At 42.4% G+C, this 23,567-nt stretch overlaps 1 protein-coding gene across 1 annotated transcript in view; it reads right to left on the bottom strand.

The window, feature by feature from the left end:
• The window catches only part of LOC115164102 (metal transporter CNNM4-like), a 48,677-nt gene that overhangs the window by 2,887 nt on the left and 22,223 nt on the right, over positions 1-23,567 (bottom strand). The window contains exon 5 of the mRNA XM_029716233.1: positions 804-900. Within this exon, the coding sequence (XP_029572093.1) occupies positions 804-900 (97 nt within the window). The remainder of the gene's footprint in view (positions 1-803; positions 901-23,567) is intronic.

Genomic DNA, 23,567 nt, shown 5'->3' with positions numbered 1-23,567 from the left:
AATGGCTCATCACTTGTTCAAAAATGGACTTTTCCCCTTTATCCAGATTACAACCTCTCACTTTCAGTTAATTGAAAATTGAACCTTTTTTCAAAATATCTCCCTTTCAAAAACAAGCCATACACAAAGCTGGTTGCAATTCCAGTTCCATCCTTCAGAAAAGACAGAACAAATAGTATGACAAAATATACAAATTGATTAAAAAAACAAGTGAAAGGGGTAGATGGTAAGAAATGTGTTTGTTTGCCCTTTATTAAAGACCTAAATTGTCAAAATCAAATGTCATAAATAAAAACATATCAGTTTTACTATAGGACCAATTTGATCTTGTCCCATGTTTTCCTCAGATTACACAGACCCACAAAGAATTTGAAAACAAATCCAATTTTGATAAACTCTCATATCTATTGGTTGAAATACCAGTGTGCTGTCACAGCAGCAATATTTGTGACCTGTTGCCACAAGAAAAGGGCAACCAGTGAAGAACAAACCCCATTTTAAATACAACCCACATTTATGTTGATTTATTTCCCTTTTGTACTTATCTATTTGCACATCGTTACAACACTGTATATAGCCATAATATGCCATTTGAAATGTCTCTATTCCGTTGGAACCTTTGTGAGGGTAATGTTTACTGTTTATTTTTGATTGTTTATTTCACTTTTGTTTATTATCTAGTTCACTTGCTTTGGCAATGTAAACATACGTTTCCCATGACAATAAAGCCCCTTGAATTTAATTGAATTGAGAGGAGAGAGAGAAACAGACAGAGCATGTAATGGAAGAGAGAGAGGACTCGCCTAACGTGGGAGCACTGAGGGCCATGACACCGTAGAAGGAGAATGGTCCTGTCTCAAACTTCATGTTTTCGTTCCCGGCCTCCACTTCCACTCGCCCCTGAGAGACACAGAGAAAGACACACAATGGACCAGGGACAAACAACAACAGAGGGTGTCACTGTAATATTAAAATCGTGGGCGTTCCTGAGATGACAGAAAACAAAGACATGATACAGTCCCTACAGTGGGAAATCCCGAATAAGCTGGAATGCCAGTTTGAGAGGCCACTTGCGATACAGTCCCCACAGGCCCACCCAGAAGAGAGCAGAAAGAGGGAGGCCGGCCGCGGCCCATCAAATCAAATTTTATTGGTCACATACACACATTTAACAGATGTTATTGCAGGTGTAGCAAAATGCTGTTCCTAGCTCCAACAGTGCAGTAGTATCTAACAATTCACAACAATACATACATACATCTAAAAGTAACATAATGGAATTAAGAAATATATAAATATTAGGATGAGCAATGTCGTAGTGGCATTGACTAAAATACAGTAGAATAGCATACAGTATATACATATGAGATGAGTAAAGCAGTATGTAAACATTATTAAAGTGACATTATTAAAGTGGCCAGTGATTCCAGGCGGTGATACAGACCGACAGGATGCTCTCAATTGTGCATCTGTAAAAGTTTGAGGGTCTTAAAGGCCAAGCGAAATTTCTTTATTATTTCTACGTTATCAGGTGAAGGAGGATATTCTCAGAGCAGCGAGAGAGAAGAGACAGGTGACATGGCAGTGATCTACAATTATGTTCTTCCCAGACTATTCTAAACGAGTTTAACAACCGGAGGATGGCATTCAAACAGGTAAAAACTGAGATCAAACTCAATCAAGCCAAGCTCAAGTTTGACTCACCAGACGAAGCCTCAGCTTCATCCAGAAAAGATCCACCAGAGAGGACCATTGAACCCAGAATTCTATTGGATGCAGGACTATCAAGGTCTGTCTGATAAATGCCTTAGAAAGGAGGAGAGATTACTAGACTCTGCCTTAGGGCTGGATTTGACTGGACTGTTTCTTAACAGTAGGCTATTTTTATTTAATGTTTTTCTCAACAACAAAAAATTCAATATTTTTTTAAGGGCCTTCAGATTAGCACTATTTAAAGATTAAGTGTGAATTCAATGCAAAGCTATGATTTTCCAGTAGGTGTTGACAAAGAACTATAGCCACAGATATAACAATGAGACAGATATTTCACAGGATGTATAAATGTGAAGCAATCGCTTCGCATTTCCAGTCACTACCAAGTACAGTGCATTCGGAAAGTATTCAGACCCCATGACCTTGATGAAAACCTGCTCCAGAGCACTCAGGACCTCAGACTGGGGCGAAGGTTCACCTTCCAACAGGACAACGACCCTAAGTACACTGCCAAGACAACGCAGGAGTGGCTTCGGGACAAGTCTCTGAATTACCTGAAGTAGCCCAGCCAGAGCCAGGACTTGAACCCGATCGAACCTGAAAATAGCTGTGCAGCGACGCTCCCTATCCAACCTGACAGAGCTTGAGAGGATCTGCAGAGAAGAATGGGAGAAACTTGCCAAATACAGGTGTCACGGTTGTCGTCAGATAAAGTGGACCAAAACGCAGCAGGAATATGTGCACTCATCTTCTTTTATTTGGTGAAGAAGGAGAACCAAAAATAAACACGTACACAAAGAAAACACACCGACTATATACATGCTGGTAAGGCACAAGACTATACACAGAACAATCTCCCACACAGTACTCAACAAACACACACCTATATATAGGACTCTCAATCAGAGGCAACTAGAAAACACCTGCCTCCAGTTGAGAGTCCAACCCCAATTAACAAAACATAGAAATACAAAAAACTAGACAGAACATAGAAATACACTAACATAGAACAGTGCCCAAAAACCCCCGGAATACATAAATCAAATACCCTACTAAACAAACCACCACCCCGAACCACATAAAACAAATACCCTTCTGCCATGTCCTGACCAAAATCTAATACAATTACTCCCTCTGCTGGTCAGGACGTGACAACAGGTGTGCCAAGCTTGTAGCATCATACCCAAGAAGACTCAAGGCTGTAATCTCTGCCAAAGGTGCTTTAACAAAGTACTGAGTAAAGGGTCTGAATACTTATGTGAATGTATATATTTCATTTTTATTTTTTTTATACATTTGTAAAAAATTCTAAAAAACAATTTTTGCTTTGTCATTAAGGGGTATTGTGATTTATGAGGAAAATAATAAGGCTGTAACAGAACTAAATGTGGAAGAACTGTACATACGCTTATTATGACTTCTTTATAACTCAATGACCAATATAGCTGAATTAAAATTTGCCAGCTGGAACCTTAAATGGATTAACCATATAATCAAGAAAAAGAAAACGTTAGCATATTTCAAGTCTTCTAAGGTGGATATAGCTTTTGTCGAGGAGAAACATTTGAATAAAAAGGAATCAGAAAAACGAAAATGCTCTTGGGTGGGAAACGCTTTCTCTAGCCCGGGTACAGGCAAGTGCAGGGGAGTATCTATTCTCATTCATAAGGAAGGCCGTGAACTTAACTAAAACTAAAGTGCTAATTGATTCAGATGGTCGTTATATAATAGTTTGCAGGCTCTTGATGGGAACTTCAGATGTTCTTTGCAATATACTGAATATGCACCTAATGCAGACAGGCACAATTCTGTTCATGTCTTATCTCAAACTCTCTTAGAACTGGGTGACATCCAAATATTGTTGGCGGGTGATTTTAACCAGATTCTATACAAGGATCTTGACAGGTCTCAGCCTAGAACAGGGTGGAGAGTAAATCAGCAGCTGCAATAAGACTTCTAGCTAGGGATTTAGTCTTAAAAGATACCTAGAGGTTAATGTACCCGATGGGAGGGACTATTCTTTCTTCCCCCCCACCCACAATGTTTACTTTAGGATTGATCACTTCTTAATCTCACAGTTGCTAATGGATATATCTCTCAGTGCTACTATAGGTAATATAGTAATTTCAGACCATGCTCCTGTGTTCATATGCCTTTCCAAGTTTTCACAGACTCCTAGGAGCCGCAAATTGCACTTGAACACGTCTCTGTTAAAATATAGTATATTCATCAAAATGATTAGTGATGAGATATCTATTTTTTTGAGCAAACTAGCAAGAGACGGGAAAGTACTCTGACGGTTTGGTGGGATACTCTTAAAGCATATTTGAGGAGGAGGATTATATCTTATGCTTGATTCGAGAAAAAGACAGCCAATCTACGCTCCACTGAACTACAATGTTAGCTTAAGGCACTTAACACCTTATACTCCCAAAACAGAGAGAGAACTATGTTAAACAAGATAATTGCTACTATTGCTAATTATGAGTTTAATAGATTATATCATAAAAAAGCTGAGTATGCACAGTTCCGCCTTAACCAATCTTACTGGGAGATGGGTGAAAAACCTGGCTGCTTGCTGACATACACACTAAAGCCGCAAAACAGTAGGAACCATATAGCTGGCATAGATTGGCAAGATTGTGCAATTTCTACCTCTTCAAAGCAGATACATGAGGAGTTTAGAGGCTTCTACAACACCCTTTATACATCACAGTGTGTGCTGGACAAACAAAAGTTGGATAGCTTTGTTGCACACCTGAATTTACCACAACTCTCAGATAAGAATAAAGATTAGTTAGATGCGCCACTTGGGGTTGAAGAGATCTCTTAGGTTATCAAGAATATGCCTTCTAACAAGCCTCCCTTCTGACTTCTATAAAACGTTTGAGACAATTATTACTCCAGTTTTGCTAGAGGTAAATAATGATTCATATAAAGCTGGATATTTTCCCTCTTCCATGCATACAGCAAGTATCTCTCTTATCCCCAAAAAAGGGAAAGATCCACTTGATCCGATAGGATATCGGCCTATTTCTCTTATTAATAGTGATGAAAAGATCTTAGCAAAAGTGTTTTCAAACAGATCGTCTGTCATTGGTAGCATCATCAACCTGGATCAGACTGGCTTTATCCCCCACTTACACAATTTGGCATTTAAAACGTTATATGACACTCCTTATGCCTGTGTTTTAACGAATGGTCTCATATCCAACCCTTTCCAGTTAAATAGAAACACAAGACAGGGATGGCCTTTAAGCTCCGGTCTATTTGTGCAAGTTTTGGAACCCCGGCCCAGAAACTGAGAGGTCACCCGCTTATTCATGGAGTTATAGCGGGTATGTTACTCTTCTTGTCTCAACATGAGATATCTGTCCCTGCTTACTACAAACTGTTGACGAATTTACATTATTATCTGTTTATCATATTAACTGGCATAAATATGAGGTTCTTCCTTTATCTTTATCCACTCTCTTTAACATCTTTAGCATACTGGTTATTGTTCGGAATTTAGTAAAACTGACGTGCCCAAAGTAAACTGCCTGTTACTCAGGTCCAGAATCAGGTATATTCATATAATTGGTAGCATTTGATAGAAAACACTCTGACATTTCTAAAACTGTTAAAATTATGTCTGTGAGTATAACAGAACTGATATGGCAGGCAAAAACCAGAGGAAAATCAACCCAGAGTTTTTTTTTGAGGTCACAGGCCATTTCAATGCTAGCCTATGGGATATATATAGGACCCAGATTGCAGTTACTATGGCTTCCACTAGATGTCAACAGTCTTTAGAAAGGGTTTCAGGCTTGTTTTTTGAAAAATGAGCAAGTAGTCATAGTTTTTCCAAGGTGTCTCTCATTAGAAAAGTTGTCTTGTTGGCACGTGAATGAGGTGCGCACTCTTCGTTACTTATCTTCCCTATTGAACATACTATTCTCCGTCTTAAATATTATCGTTTATTTAGATATTAGAGTACCTGAGGATTAATTAGAAACATCGTTTGACTTGTTTGGACAAACTTTACTGGTAACTTTTTGGATTCGTTTGTATGCATGTTGAACGAGTGGATCACTGAGATCATTGGCGCCAACTAAACTGACTTTTTGGGATATAAAGAAGGACTTTATCGAACAAAATGACTATTAATTGTATAGCTGGGACCCTTGGGATTGCAAACAGAGGAAGATCTTCAAAGGTAAGTGATTTATTTAATCGCTATTTATGATTTTGTGACGCCGGTGCTGGTTGAAAAAGTATTTTGATGTGGGGCGCTGTCCTCAGATAATCGCATGGTATGCTTTCGCTGTAAAGCCTTTTTGAAATCTGACAACGAGGTTGGATTAACAAGAAGTTAAGCTTTTAAATGATGTATGACACTTGTATTTTCATTAATGTTTAATATTACGACTTTTGTATTTTGAATTTCGCGCTCTGCAGTTTCACCGGATGTTGTCGTAGGTGTCCCGCTAGCGGTTCATGCGCCCAAACATTAACCGATGGAAATGTAGATGGTTCCGTAAGGGTATCAAATACTTTGGCATTCTAATAACACCCAGCCACAGGGATATTGTTGGAGAGAATATGAAACCCTTACTTCTAAAAATAACAAATAATGTTGCTAGAAGGTCAAAAATATATCTTTCATTATGGGGTATAATGTATTCTATTAAAATGATGCTGGCACCTGTAATATATTATTTTCTATCTCATCTCCCTCTATACAGTATATCCAGGATTCTTACTTTAAAGATATTGACAGGCATGTCCTAGATTTTCTTTGGGGTAACTCTCAACACCTTTTAGGTATAAAAAAACATCCATGTCCCCCCCAAAAAGGTGGATTTGGTTTCCCTAGCTTCAGGTGGTACTACTGGGCTATCAATGTCAAACATATCAGTATTTGGTTGCCATGTTGGAAGGGAGTGTCTAAACCAGGCTGGTTCCAGATGGAGTCTGAGGCCTGTGGGGGAGTTTCGGCCTGGCTTGGAATGTTTGGCACAGTGAGACCACAACTGAAGGATCACCCCACTGTTACAAACACCAGAACCTTGTGGGGTAAGATACATAGAGCTGGACGCTGGGACCTTTATAAATAGCTTCACGCCCCTCTGTGGCACAATAAGCATATCCTAATTGGAGGTAAAACAATGTTTTGGGTACAGTGGCAACAAGTAGGAATCAATTATCTGTTGGATCAATTTGATGAGCATTGTAAGCAATCATTTTGCCCAAATTACTGAGAAGTATAAGCTGCCACAGAATCAATATTGGAGACACCTCGAGCTACGAAGTTCTTTGTCAAAATGATTGGGAAGCCCCTGTACCTGTCCCATAGTGTCACGTTCTGACCAGTAAAGGGGTAATTTGTTATTGTAGTTTGGTCAGGACGTGGCAGGGGGGTATTTGTTTTATGTGGTTCGGGGTGTGTGTTTATGTAGAGGGGTGTTTGGTTTGAGTATTCCGGGGTTTTTGGGTTATGTTCTATGTGTTGTATTCTAGGTTCTATCTATGTTGTGTATTTCTTTGTGTTGGCCTGGAATGGCTCTCAATCAGGAACAGCTGTACATCGTTGCTGATTGAGAGTCATACTTAGGTAGCCTGTTTTCACATGTCCCTTTGTGGGAAGTTGTATTTGTGCACTGCTATGTTTAGCCTGCAGAACAGTTAGCTGTCATTCGTGGTTTTGTTTTGTTGTTTTTGTGTGGAGTTCGTAATAAAATAAATATGAGCATTCACGTACCCGCTGCATTTTGGTCCACTTCCTACAATGGCCGTTACACATAGCCAGCCCGATTAAATAAATACTATCCAAGCCATTAACCCATACGGGACTGGCTCCAATAATTTATAATCTGCTACAGGAGCAATTGTCTGATCCTTTAAATAAGGTTAAAGAATAATGGGCAAAGTTATTTCCTCGAGATATATCCCATGAGGAGTGGAAATCTTGTCTAATTTGAATACCATGTACAGTATAAAGAAATGGGAAATTAATTTATCCAGTTGAAAATAAAATATAGATGGCACTGGACTCCACAAAGGTTATATAAGCTTAAGTTCATACCAGACGACAGATGTTGGAGATGTAAAGGTGTTGCTTCTATTACGCGTATACTCTGTTCATGTCCAGCGCTAAGAGATTGGTGGAATAATATCCAACAAGTTGTATTTGAGGTTATTGTAAAACTGTAAATGTTGGTCTCAACAACTGAACTTGAGGACTAGGTTTTCACTTCCTTTGAATAGAGATGGCTTACATTTTACCACACCGCTCGCGTCGCAAAATAAATGTACATATGAATGTTATTCAATCACTGCACCCACACTGCCTCTCCCATCTCCTCATTTGTTTTTAGGAGCATATACCCACATGGGTGATTGAAAGATGAACTGAGGTCCACACTCCAGACCAGATGGTAGTGGTAATGCACATTAAAGTTGGTTGTCAACTGCTAGTGGTGTAAAGTACACAAGTAAAAATACTTCTAAGTACAATGTTTTTTATTTAACTAGGCAAGTCAGTTAAGAACACATTCTTATTTACAATGACAGCCTAGGAACAGTGGGTTAACTGCTGTGTTCAGGGGCAGAACAACAGATTTTTACCTTGTCAGCGCAGGGATTCGATCTAGCAACCTTTTAGTTACTGGACCAACACTCTAACAACTAGGCTACCTGCCGCTACTTAAGTCCTTTTTGGGGGTATCTGTACTTTACACTACTATTGATATTTTTGACAACTTTTACTCCACTATATTCCTAAAGAAAATAATGTACTTTCTACTCCTTACATTTTCCCTGACACCCAAAAGTACTCATTACATTTTGTATGCTTTGCAAGACAGGAAAATGGTCTAATTCACACACTTATCAAGAGAACATCCCTGGTCATCCCTACTGCTTCTGATCTGGCATACTCACTAAACACAAATGCTTTGTTTGTGAATTTTATCTGAGTGTTGAACTGTGGCTCTGGCTATCTGTAAATTAAACAAAAACAAGAAATCGTGTTGTCTGGTTTGCTTAATGTAAGACATTTTAAATAATTTATACTTTTGATACTTAAGTACATCTAAAACCAAATACTTTTAGATTTTTACTCAAGTAGTATTTTACTGGGTGACTTTCACTTTAGTCATTTTCTTGTAAGGTACCTTTACTATTACTCAAGTAAAAAAAAAAAATTGGGTACTTTTTCCACCACTGCCAACAGCCATATAAAGTCCAAAGAAGAAGAAGAAGCATGAAGGAGGAGAGATTACTAGAAACAAACTCGGTTTACCCTTTTATATGTGGATTAATTGTTGGAGTAGAGGACTTTGTGCATTTCAGGTAAAATAACAACCCAATGTTTGTATCCCAGGATGAATTTGCTAGTAACAGCTAGCTAGCTAGCTAAATTGCCATAAATGTTTAATGCTTTTCGACCTGTCTCCAAATTAATATAGTTGGTTCAGTGCTCGTTTTGATATTTCAACATGCGTGTGTCCTGATTGCGTCTGGTGTAGGTAGACAAAAATCGACATGCGCGTGAGCGATCTGGTGTTTTCCTTGTTGGCCAAAAAGCTCCATTTTAGTCTCATCTGACCAGAGTACCTTCTTCCATATGTTTGGGGAGTCTCCCACATGCCTTTTGGCGAACACCAAACGTGTTTGCTTATTTTTTACTTTAAGCAATTACTTTTTTTATGGCTACTCTTCCGTAAAGCCCAGCTCTGTGGAGTGTACGGGTTAAAGTGGTCCTATGGACAGATACTCCAATCTCCGCTGTGGAGCTTTGAAGCTCCTTCAGGGTTATCTTTGGTCTCTTTGTTGCCTCTCTGATTAATTTCCTCTTTAATTCCCTCTTTGGTGGGCGGCCCTCTCTTGGCAGGTTTGTTGTGATGCCATATTCTTTCCATTTTTTAATAATGGATTTAATGGTGCTCTGTGGGATGTTTTTTATAACCCAACCCTGATCTGTACTTCTCCACAACTTTGTCCCTGACCTGTTTGGAGAGCTCCTTGGTCTTCATGGTGCCGCTTGCTTGGCGGTGCCCTTTGCTTAGTGGTGTTGCAGACTCTGGGGCCTTTCAGAACAGGTGTATATATACTAAGACCATGTGACACTTAGATTACACACAGGTGGACTTTATTTAACTAATTATGTGACTTCTGAAGGTAATTGGTTGCACCAGATCTTAATTAGGGGCTTCATAGCAAAGGGGGTGAATACATATGCACACACCAATTTTCCGTTTAAATTTAAAAAACGAATTATTTCAACAAGTAATTTTTTTCATTTCACTTCACCAATTTGGACAATTTTATGTATGTCCATTACATGAAATCCAAATAAAAATCTATTTAAATTACAGGTTGTAACGCAACAAAATAGGAAAAATGCCAAGGGGGAAGAATACTTTTGCAAGGCACTGTAGATATATAGACGGACGGACGGACGGACGGACGGACGGACGGACGGACGGACGGACGGACGGACGGACAGACAGACAGACAGACAGACAGACAGACAGACAGACAGACAGACAGACAGACAGACAGACAGACAGACAGACAGACAGACAGACAGACAGACAGACAGACAGACAGACAGACAGACAGACAGAGATATAGATAGGTGGACAGACAGACAGAGAGATAGATAGTGCCTTCAGAAAGTATTCACACCCCTTGACTTTTTACACATTTTGTTGTGTTACAGCCTGAATTTAAAATGGATTCAATTGAGATTTTGTGTCACTGGCCTACACACAGTACTCCATAATGTCAAAGTGGAATTGTTTGTAGAAATTTGTACAAATTAAAAAAAAAATTAAGTGGCATGTCTTGAGTCAATGGCAAGCCAAAACAAGTCACATAATAACTTGCATGGACTCACTCTGTATGCAATAATAGTGTGTAACTTGATTTTTGAATGACTACCTCATCTCTGTACAGTACCTCACACTTACCATTATCTGTAAGGTCCCTCAGTCAAGCAGTGAATTTCAAACATAGATTCAACCAAAATACCAGGGAGGTTTTTCAATGCCTCGTAAAGAAGGGCACCCATTGGTAGATGGGTAAAAAAAACCAGACATCGAATGTCCCTTTGAGCATGGTGAAGTTATTAATGAAACTTTGGTTGGTATATCAATAAACCCAGTCACTACAAAAGATACAGGCGTCCTTCCTAACTCAGTTGATGGAAAGGAAGGAAAACGCTCAGGGACTTCACCATGAGGCCAATGGTGACTTTAAAACAGTTACAGAGTTTAATGGCTGTGATAGGAGAAAACTGAGGATGGATCAACAACATTGTAGTTACTCCACAATACTAACCTAAATGACTGAGTGAAAAGAAGGAAGCCTGTACAGAATACACATATTCTAAAACATGCATTCTGTTTGCAGTAAGGTACTAAAATATAACTGCAAAACATAAGGCAAAGAAATTAACTTTATGTCCTGAGTACAAAGTTAAGTTTGAGGCAAATCCAACAAGACATCACTGAGTATCACTCTTCATATTTTCAAGCATGGTGGTGGCTGCATTTTGTTATGGGTATGTGTGTCATTGGCAAGAACTAGGGAGTTTTTTAGGATATAAATAAATGGAATATAGCTAAGCACAGACAAACTTCTAGAGAAAAACCTGCTTCCAACTGACACTGGGAGACAAATTCACCTTTCAGCAGGACAATAACCTAAAACACAAGGCCAACTATACACTGGACTTGCTTACCAAGATGACATTGAATGTTCCTGAGTGGCTTAGTTATAGTTTAGACTTAAATAGGCTTGGAAATCTATGGCAAGACTTGAAATTGGCTGTCTAGCAATGATCAACAACCAACTTGACAGAGCTTGGATTGTACAATGTGCAAATATTGTACAATCCAGGTGTGCAAAGACCTTAGAGCCTTATATATAAATGCTTGAATTATTTATATTTTGGTGAAAATATTAAACTGTCAAGAGGAGTAAAACAAGGTTCCCCACTATCAGCATATCTATTTATTATGGCCATCGAAATGTTAGCTATTAAAATCAGATCCAACAATAATATCAAGTGGCTAGAAATTCAGGGCTTAACAACCAAGGTGTCATTGTACGCTGATGATACATGTTGTTTTCTTTTAAATCCACAATCTGGATACCTCCACAGCCTCATAGAGGATCTAGATAATTGTTCTAATATCTCTGGATTACAACCAAATTAGGATAAATGTACTATATTACATTTTGGATCACAAAAAAAATACAACTTTTATATTATCGTATAGTTTACCAATAAAATATTCTGGTGGTGAAGTGGACATACTCAGTATTCATACCCCCCCCCCAAAAATTTTTTATCTCACTGCAATGGATTTTAATAGAAAGTTAGCAGAAGTAGTTAAGAACTTGCTACCATGGAAAAGAAAATGTAAAAATCACCCTGATTAACTCTTTAGTCATATCCCAGTTTACCTGTTTTCTTTTGGCCTTTGCGTACACCTTGCGACTTGTTTTTTAAATTATATGAGCAAAAAATATTACATTTTATTTGGAACAGCAAGGCAGACGCACAGATTGCCTGCAATGACAACAAGCTCAGTCCGATGACGCTGTGACACACCGCCCCAGACCATGATGGACCCTCCACCTCCAAATCGATCCCGCTCCAGAGTACAGGCCTTGGTGTAACGCTCATTCCTTCGACGATAAACGCGAATCCAACCATCACCCCTGGTCAGACAAAACCGCGACTCGTCAGGCATAGGGTCAGTCTGTTATATCTGGAGTATTTCTCCTGTCTTATCCGGTGTCCTGTGTCCTGTGTGATTTTAAGTATGCTCCCTCTAATTCTCTCTCTCTTTCTCTTTCTCTTTCTCTTTCTCTTCTCTCAGAGGACCTGAGCCCTAGGACCATGCCTCAGGACTACCTGGCCTGATGACTCCTTGCTGTCCCCAGTCCACCTGGCCATGCTGCTGCTCCAGTTTCAACTGTTCTGTCTGCGACTATGGAACCCTAACCTGTTCATCGGAAGTGCTACCTTGTCCCGGACCTGCTGTTTTCGACTCTCTACAGCACCTGCTGTCTCTAACTCTGAATGATCGGCTATGAAAAGCCAACTGACATTTACTCCTGAGGTGCTGACCTGCTGCACCCTCTACAACCACTGTGATTATTATTATTTGACCCTGCTGGTCTTCTATGAACATTTGAACATTTTGGCCATGTTCTGTTATAATCTCCACCCGGCACAGCCAGAAGAGAACTGGCCACCCCTCAGATGCAGGTCCCAGAGCGTACCACTACACTCACTACACTCACACCTGCTTTGCTTTCATGTTGTCAAACAACAGCAATTCAACAGCCATTTCACAAAGTACAGTTTACACCAGACCTGGGTTCAAATACTGTTTGAAATAATTTCACAATACTTTATATATATGTGCTTGATTGACCTTGGCTTAATTGGACTGATAGAATAGTCCCAAAACGGCAAAATCTGCCAATCTGGTACTCCAAGTATTTAAAGATTTCAAATAGTATTTGAACCCAGGTCTGGTTTGCAGTGCAACACAATAAAGCATAGTCCATTACATTATGAGACATATATAGTAGGTCAGGGTGTCCAAAGTTCAAAGTTCAGACTGAATCATCAAAAGAAAGACATAACCTGGTTGCCCCTAACTGACCCCTATGTCTCTTGCATTTGATGCTTCCTGTTTTCAAGCAATGTGAACAGAAACCAGGAGATTGAGATCTTGAGACCATGATTCCTTTATTATTTGTGAGATAGTGCTCAGCTTTTTCATATTGTCGGCTCAGGGATTCAAATTAGCAACCTTTTGGTTACTGGCCCAACGCTGTAACCTGCTAGGCTGACTGCCACCCCTGATTGGAGAGGGTTTCTGAGGTGTGTGTGTGCTAAGCCCTTGTAGGGGTCAGAGCTCTCCGCCAGCCAGTTATGACCTTTTCACTGGGGGGTCAGGAGCATGCGTGTGCGTGTGTGTTTTGCTCTCCCCTCTCCAATCAGTTTTCAATTGCCACACAGGCACCTCAGACCTAGCAAAAATACATTTCCTGGGAAACATTATGTAGTCATACATTTCCTGGGAAACATTAAGTAGCCATTTTGAGTCAACATCAATGTCAGATTCACCTCTGGGGGGTCCTGAGTGTGTGTGTGACCGCAGCCTGCGGCACGGTCTGACACACACACACACTGCTGAGAAACCATGCAGAGAGATCATCAATAACAACACACACACGCAGGCAGGGAGGCACAGACGAAAGCACACACACACTTTATTACTTCATTTGGATCCAAAATGTACCATTGTGAGTAAGCTTGAGTAAGCTTCAGTAAGCTTTTGTGAGACTAGCAAACATAGTCTACACATACACAAACAACCCATCCCACCCATAATCATTCTCCCATCCCACCAATAATCATTCTCCCCTCTCTCCCTCATCCCCCTCTCCCCTCCCTCAGTCACACCAAGGAACACATTTTTGTGTGATGATGACAATATTCAGGAAACTGATGCAACACAGACAGAAAAACAAACAACCAGAAATGTTTATAGACATACGTAATGGTTAGTACCAGGATAGGTGCACGCACGCACGCACGCACGCACGCACCCACGCACACACACACACACACACACACACACACACACACACACACACACACACACACACACACACACACACACACACACACACACACACACACAGTAGCGGTTGAATGAAGATTGGGGCTCCCATGCCTATGCTCTTTCATAAACAAATGCAGCCCACACACACATACACACACACACTGTACATTTCCGAGAACAACCAATTCATTAATTCGTGACCACACAGGTCATAGTACTACAAACACAGTTACTATAGGCACCTCATGATGTGTACAAACATATGATTACACAAAATTAACCAAATATCTCCTCTTTCCATCTCCTCTCTGTTCCTCTCTTTCTTTTACAGGCAGTCCAATCCCCCTGTAGGAGAATAACATTATTTGCAAGAGCAACAATAAACAATGAGTGGAAATTCCCATTCCATCTCCTAACATTCTATTGTTGGCAACATGGCTTTGCATGTTGACAGTGTTGCTCTCCCACCCCTAAACATAGCTCTATGGATTATTCCACCTGTGGGGTCTCCTATGTCCCCCACTGGGTGTATACCATCATCATAAGTGAGGGGTGGGGAGGCGAACAAGTTGCTTAACGATAACTGGATTACTGGCCCTGGATAATGACTATTTGGGGACCCTAATGCCATAAGTGACTTATGTGAAGAACTATGGGGTGGGGGGTTGGGTGTGTGTTTCTAGTGTGTGTACACAAAGTGGGGCAGAGGCTGGCTGGGGGGTTAGAGGGGGGTTGGTATTTTTCGCCTTAGCACAGCTCTACCAGACCCGGCCCATCACAGCACAGCTCAACCAGACCCGGCCCATCACAGCAGAGCTCTACCAGACACGGCCCATCACAGCACAGCTCAACCAGACCAGACCTGGCCCATCACAGCACAGTTCTACCAGATCAGGCCCACCTCAACTCAGCCCAGCTCTACACAGCACCGACCATTACCCTAGGGTCTATCAAAACACTGTCGAGGGTAGTGCACCACATGATGCAGCCCACACCATGTATCATTCACATCATCAGCCCTCATATGCTGAGAGTTTGGAGCATCTGCAGCCACACTGCCCTCCACAGCACCCTCCTCCTCATTCCCCCCACAACCGCCCTCCCAGGCTAGTAACTTCCTTACTCCCATCCCAGGACAGGCCAAAGTGGTGGGGATAGGCAAGAACACATTCCACACGCTGACCCTCAACAAAGGGGTCCCTCATGGGTGCGTGCTTAGTCCCCTCCTGTACTCCCTGTTCACCCACGACTATGTGGCCAAGCACAACTCCAACACTATCATTAAGTTTGCCAATGACAGACGGTGGTAGGCCCGATCACCGAGGACGATGGACAGCATGTAGGGAGGTGGTCAGAGACCTGGCAGTGTGGTGCCAAGACAACAACCTCTCCCTCAACGTGAGCAAGACAAAGGAGCAGATCGTAGACTACAGAAAAAAGAGGGCAGAGCACGCCGCATTCACAACGATGGGGCTGTAATGAAGCGGGTCAAGAGCTTCAAATTGGTGTCCACATCACTAAGGACCTATCATGGTCCAAACACACCAAGGCAGTCATGAAGAGGGCACGACAACGCCTTTTCAGGAGGCTGAAAAGATTTGTCACGGGACCTCAGAGCCTCAAAAAAATCTAAAGATGCATTATCAAGAGCATTCTGACTGGTTGCATCACAGTTTGGTATGGCAACTGCTCGGCATCCATCCTCAATGTGCTACAGAGGGTAGTGCGTATGGCCCAGTACATCACTGGGGCCAAGCTTCCTGCCATCCAGGACAGAGGAAGGCCCTAAAAATTGTCAAAGACTCCGGCCACCCAAGTCCAAGATGTTCTTTCTGCTACCGTATGGCAAACGGTACTGGAGCGCCAAGTCTGAGGGGAAAAAACCTCAACAGCTTAACAGCTTCTTCAAATTCCTTGGTGTCCACATTACTAAGGACCTATCATGGGCCATAAGACTGCTGAACCGTTAAAACTTCTTCGGAATCGGTGGAAACGGGACGGTTGAGCTAATGTAGGTTATGCGATTAACATGAGGTTGTAAGTAACAACAACATTTCCCAGGACATAGGACATCTGATATTGGCAGAAAGCTTATGTTCTTGTTAATCTAACTGCACTGTCCAATTTACAGTAGCTATTACAGTGAAAGAATACCATGCTATTGTTTGAGGAGAGTGCACAATTTTGAACATGAAAAGTTATTAATAAACAAATTAGGCACATTTGGGCAGTCTTGATACAAAAATTTGAACAGAAATGCAATGGTTCATTGGATCAGTCTAAAACGTTGCACATACACTGTTGCCATCTAGTGGCCAAAATCTAATTTGTACCTGGGCTGGAATACTACATTAGGGCCTTTCTCTTGCGTTTCAAAAGTTTTATAAATTGTTTTTTCTTTGTATTATCTTTTACCAGATCTATTGTGTTATATTCTCCTACTTACTTACAGTGTATTCGGAAAGAATTCATACACCTTCTTTCCACATTTTGTTACGTTACAGCCTTATTCTAAAATGGATTTAAAAAAAATTCTCAATAAACACACAGTACCCCATAATGACAAAGCGATAACATGTTTGATATTTTTTTGCTAATTTGTAAAAAAATGTAAAACAGAAATACTTATTTACATTTACAAGTATTCAGACTCTTTGCTATGAGACTCGAATTTGAGGTGCATCCTGCTTCCATTGATCATCCTTGAGATGTTTCTACAACTTGATTGGAGTCCACCTGTGGTAAATTCAATTGATTGGACATGATTTGGAAAGGCACCCACCTGCCAATTTAAGGTCCCACAGTTGACAGTGCATTTCAGAGCAAAGACCAAGCCACGAAGTTGAAGGAATTGTCTACCGAGACAGGATTGTGTTGAGGCACAGATCTGGAGAAAGGTACCAACACATTTCTGCAGCAGTGAATGTCCCCAAGAACACAGTGGCCTCCATCATTCTTAAATGGAAGAAGTTTGGAACCACCAAGATTCTTCCTAGAGCTGGCCGCCCAGACAAACTGAGCAATCAGGGGAAAAGGGCCTTGGTCAGGAAGGCGACCAAAAACCCAATGATCACTCTGACAGATGTCCAGAGTTCCTCTGTGGAGATGGGAGAACCTTCCAGAATGACAACCTTCTCTGCAGCACTCCACTAATCAGGCCTTTATTTTTGGAGAGACCAGATGGAAGCCAATCCTCAGTCAAAGGCACATGACAGCCCGCTTGGAGTTTGCCAAAGGGCACCTAAAGGACTCTGTGTCACGCGGAGCGGAACAGGTGAACCCAAGAGCAGACTCAGACGAGGAGACTGGGATGAGATAACCAAGGTATTTATTGAAACACAGGGGGAAGATGGGGTGCAGGCCAGGGGAAGCTCGGGCGGATTGCGGGAAGCCAGGTGCAGAGGCTAAGGCTGGAGCGAGGGGAGTTGGGACTAGGTAAGCAGGTCCGGAGAGGAATACAAGGACGCAGTGGAGTGGGGGGGTCCAGGACAGAGTAGCAGGACTGACGAAACGTGGGACTGGAGACATGGGCCAAAGTCAGAGCGGGCAGAACTGTAGCAGAGAGGAAAACAGCATCAGGAAAGGGAAAACAGGCATAGCACGAAAACAAGATCTAAGCAGGAACAAATGACTAAAAACGCAGACTGACTGAGCAGAGGTTACGATCTGGCAGCGTGGAAGTGGCAGAGCTGAGTATTTGTAAAGGTCTTGATTATGGAACAGGTTGCAGCTGGTGGGGATCTGCTCTGCCTCCAGCACACCTGTCCCCCCCCACACACACACACGCACACACACATAGAGGAAGAGGGAGAGAGCACTGGAGGAGTGGCGGCAGGTTAGGGAGACACAGAATGAGAAGTAGAGGGCGTGGCAGGAGCAGATGTAACAGTACCCCTCCCTCTACAGACACCACCTGGCACCCGACCAGGCTTATCTGGGAGGGGTCCAGAATATGATGGTGGGGAACCCAGCAGCGCTCCTCAGGCCCGTATCCTTCCAAGTCCACCAGGTATCCCCCACAACTGCTGAGCCACCTCCCTTTGCTGGTCGCAGGGAAAAAGTGGAGATGAAGTGACCAACCTGGCCACAGTAAAGGCAGCTCCTAATGCTGATTCGCTGCTGCCTCTCCTCAGGTGAGAGACGGGCCCGGCCGAGCTGCAAGGGTTCAGGTTCTGGAAGAGACTTAGGAGGGAGGCAGTCGGAGGAGGACCAAGCAAAGAAGCAGATGTAGTGATGGGGCATGCAACCCTACCTGCCCTCTCATGGAGACACTCACAAAGACGGTTGTTGATGCGTATGGTGAGGGAGATGAGCTCCTTGAGTCCATCCGGCTCTTCCCTGGACACCAACTCATCCTTGATGGTCTTAGTGAGAGCTTGCTGAAATGCTCCCTGAAGGGCCTCCTCATTCCAGCCACTCTCAGTGGTGAGGGTGCGAAACTCGATTGCGATCTCAGCGACACTATGGGAGCCTTGACGGAGGGACAGGAGTCGTTTAGCGGCTTCCCTACACCAGACAGGGTGGTCGAAGACTCTCCTCATCTCCTCTGTGAAGCTGGAGTAGGAGTGGGGGACTGTCTCTCCCATACTGCAGTGGCCCAGGAAAGCGTTGCTCCACGGAGGCTGCCAATCAGGAAGGAAATCTTGGCCCATTCGCTAGCATAAGCGTAGGGCTGTTGCTCGTATACTAGTGAACATTGTACCAAAAAGGCTTTGCAAGCTCCGAGGTTGCAATCATAACGCTCGGGGGTCGGAACAAATGGCTCACGGGCAGAGGAGAGGGACTCAGTGCTGGTTGCGGGGGAAGGGGGGTTGCAGGAAGCCAGGTGCAGAGGCTGAGGCTGAGCGAGGGGATTTGGGACTGGGTAAGGCAGGTCCGGAGAGGAATACAAGAACACAGTGGAGTGGGGGGGTTCAAGACAGAGTAGCAGGACTGGGACTGGAGACAGTGGCCAAAGTCAGAGCGGGCAGAACTGTAGCGGAGAGGAAAACATCGTCAGGCAAGGGAAAACAGGCATAACACAAAAACAGGATCTAAGCCGGAACAAATGGCTAAATAATGCAGACGGACTGAGCAGAGGTTACGATCTGGCAGTGTGGAAGTGGCAGTGCTGAGTATTTGTAAAGGTCTTGATTATGGAACAGGTTGCAGCTGGTGGGGATCTGCTCTGCCTCCAGCACACCTGCCCCCCCCCCCCCCCCCCCCCCACCCACACACACACAGAGAGGAAGAGGGAGAGAGCACTGGGGGAGTGGAGGCAGGTTAGGGAAACAGTAGAGGGTGTGGCAAGAGCAGATGTAACACTCAGACCATGAGAAACAAGATTCTCTGGTCTGATGAAACCAAGATTGAACTCTGGCTTGAATGCGTCACCTCTGGAGAAAACCTGGCACCATCCCTCCGGTGAAGCATGGTGGTGACAGCATCATGCTGTGGGAATGTTTTTCAGCGGCAGGGATTGGGAGACTAGTCGGGATTGAGGGAAAATGAACGGAGCAAAGTACAGAGAGATCCTTGCTGAAAACCTGCTCCAGAGCGCATCCTCAGACTGGGGCGAAGGTTCACCTTCCAACAGGACAATGACCTTAAGCACATAGCCAATATAACACAAGAGTGGCTTCGGGACAAGTCTCTGAATGTCCTTGAGTGCTCAGCCAGAGGCCGGACTTTAACCCGATCGAACATCTTTGGAGAGACCTGAAATTAGCTGTGCAGCGACGCTCCCCATCCACCAGAATGGAGCATTGGCAGTCCCCTGCAGCAGTTCCACTCCTTTGGCAGAAGCTTCATCTGGGTGGACTGAGCTCTGCCAACACTGCTCTCCCAGTTCCCGCCCCAGTCCCTGCATCCAGCAACTTGAGGGAGGTCTGTCAAATACTCAGTCTGCTCTGCTCTTGTGTGGTTGGCCAGTGACCTTGGCAAAGTCTCAGCTCACTCACCAAATAGCTGCAGCTGACCCTATGCCGGTTAGCGCATATGGGAATGAGCTGAATACCCCCTCTGACTTTAAATCTCGTAGGAGGTTTGGGCTAATGCACCTAAATGTGCGAAGTATGATTTAAAAAATCTACACAATTGACATTTGGGTCCAGGACTCGTGTCCTGACATTCTGGTTCTCTTGGAAACATAGTTAAGTGGCCAAGTGAAGTATTTGCATATGGTCTCAGTGATGTTTGTCCCATAGTATGTATTAGAGATACGAAACAGCAAAATACCAATCTTCATTTAATTAAGAAGATACATTTTTTAAAGTTTTCTCCTCAAGGGTTTTTACATGACATGTTCTACTCTGATTTAGCCACTGTCTCCCGTATTCCTGACCCTGAGTTGGCACTAGATAATGTATCCTCCATATTTATTCCTCTGGCAGAAAAACACGCCCCTTTTATAAATTCAGAGTTAAAAATACATCTAACCCTTGGTTTTCATCAGAGCTATCGGAGCTCATTCAGATGAGAAATCAGGACTCTCTAAACTCTATCTCTAACTGCTGGTGATCTTTCTAAATTTGGAATGCATGAAAGCATAGAAATTCCTCTTCTTCCCTGCCTAAGCAAGTTCTGTCTGACTCTGGCATCAGAAGTGAGGAGAATGGGAAAAGGGATGCTTTTCATCATAATTTTATCTCGGCATGCTTTTTATTTGAGAGAAACAGTGGTTTCATTGACCGTAGTCAGTCAATCAACTGCTCTTCCCTCTGCCAGCCTGTAGCTGACTCGATGGTTAACCCATCAACTTCAAGTGAATCTTTGTTTTCATTTCAACAATTTACTATCTGTGATGTGCTAGATGAGATTTATGTGATGTGCTTGCTTAAGATTTATGTTTAAAAAAATCCACTGGAGCTGACATGCTTGATCCATTTTTGCTGTTGATACATTGCTATGTTTTCATTTATTTACAAAAATACCCACTATACCCAACATCATAACTAAACTTTATACATACGAGTTATCACACCCAGTCTCAGGGATGGCTAACTCTGGATATTCCTTAGGTCTCTAGTGAGTTAGGTAAATCCGATTTTAGTTTTCTTGCACCTTATTTGTGGAACAATCTTGAAAATGTTCTTAAATTTGATGTTTTGGTGCCTGTAGGGAAGTTCAGAAAGCTAATTGAGGACCTTTTTTACTGATGACCGTGTTTTTCTTTCTGCTTCCATTTTGTATTTATATACAGTGCACTCGGAAAGTATTCAGACCCCTTACTTTCTCCACATTTTGTTATGTTACAACCTTATTCTAAAATTGATTAAATTACCTTTTTTCCTCATCAATCTACACACAATCCCCCATAATGACAAAGTGAAAACAGGTTTTTTAGACATTTTTGCACATTTATTAAAAATAAAAAAACATTAGTATTCAGACCCTTTGCTATGAGACTCGAAATTGAGCTCAGGTGCATCTTGTTTACATTGATCATCCTTGAGATGTCTCTACAACTTGATTGGAGTCTACATGTGGTAAATTCAATTGATTGGACATGATTTGGAAAGACACACACCTGTCTATATAAGGTCCCACAGTTAACAGTGCATGTAAGAGTAAAAACCAAGCCATGAGGTCGAAGGAATTGTCCACAGAGCTCTGAGACAGGATTGTGTCGAGGTACAGATCTGGGGAAAGGTACCAAAAAATTTATGTAGCGTTGAAGGTCCCCAAGAACACATTCTTAAATGGACGAAGTTTGAACCTTCAATGCTGGACCTGAAAGTAGCTGTGCAGCGACAGTCCCCATCCAACCTGACAGAGCTTGAGAGGATCTGCAGAGAAGAATGGGAGAAACTTCCAAAATACAGGTGACACATACCTTGTCACAACACAACTGATTGGCTCAAGCACATTAAGAAGGAAAGAAATTCCACAAATTAACTTTTAACAAGGCACACCTGTTAATTGAAATGCATTCCAGGTGACTACCTCATGAAGCTGGTTGAGAGAATGCCAAGAGTGTGCAAGGCTGTCATCAAGGCAAAGGGTGGCTACTTTTAAGAATGTAAAATCTAAAATATGTTTTGATTTGTTTAACACTTTTTTGGTTACTGCATGATTCCATATGTGTTATTTCATAGTGTTGATGTCTTCGCTATTCTTCTACAATGTAGAAAATAGTCCAAATAAAGAAAAACCCTTGAATGAGTAGGTGTCCAAACCTTTGACTGGTAGTGTATATATTTTTTATATATATATTACGTGTGTATTTTCTGTAATTTATGTAATTCAGGGCTCATCCATAAAAGAGACCTTGGTCTCAGTAGGACTCCCTGATAAAATAAAGTTAAAACGTAAATAAAACACATTTTTTGTGTTTTGATACACAGATAACTGACAGCATGGTACGCATGGTGTCTTCTCCTCCCCCCCTTTTCCACCTCTCTTTCCCCTTACGTAAGAGGGATCAATTACGGAAGGCCAGGCCCCTCTGGACCCAAATATGTCTTTCTCTTTCTCCCCCCATCCCTTCCTTCCTCTGCACTTACACTCTCTCGCTCTACCCTCCCCTCTCTCGCCCACTGTTCACCACACACCATGCCCTCTCCAGGAGCCCCCAGTACCTTCCGCTCCATCCCTTGCAGCCTCTAACCTCCTGCTGCAGTACCAGCTGCACTAATGCTACCCCCTGACTATACCCCCTGCCCTGCCCTGCCCAGCATCTCAATAGTCTAAAGTGGCCTCCTCGTCTCTTCTCCTCTGCTTTATCTGCACGGAGATGAATATACAGGCTTAAATAGGATGGTTAATCTGGCTGTGTGGTTGATTGATTATTTTTATCATTTTATTTAACCTTCATTTAACTTGGCAAATTCAAATTTACAATGACGGCCTAGGAACAATAGGTAAACTGCAATGTTCAGGGGGCAGAAGGACAGATTTTTACCTTGTCAGCTCAGGGATTTGATCTAGCAACCGTTCAGTTACTGGCCCAACACACTAACTACAAGGCTACCTGCCGCCCCAAAATGTATAGGCTCCCTCTGCGTTAGTGTTGTTACACAAAAAGCTTCCCTCCATCAACCCAGTTCATTGTTGAATAAGGGTTGGGATTAAAAATGCTTTGTGGACCCTTTTATGACCCCCGTCAAGACAGGACGGGGAGCTGCCATTTGTTACATGTAGCAGGGATGTTAGAGCGTGTTGCTCAGGCCTATATAGTCCAGTATGAATAGAGTAAGCAATGACTAGTGAACTAACAAAAGAGGAACCTTTCAT

Source organism: Salmo trutta, chromosome 27 (genome assembly GCF_901001165.1).
Source record: "Salmo trutta chromosome 27, fSalTru1.1, whole genome shotgun sequence".
In the NCBI taxonomy this organism is placed as follows: domain Eukaryota; kingdom Metazoa; phylum Chordata; class Actinopteri; order Salmoniformes; family Salmonidae; genus Salmo; species Salmo trutta.
This window is presented reverse-complemented; position numbering and strand designations above follow the sequence as displayed.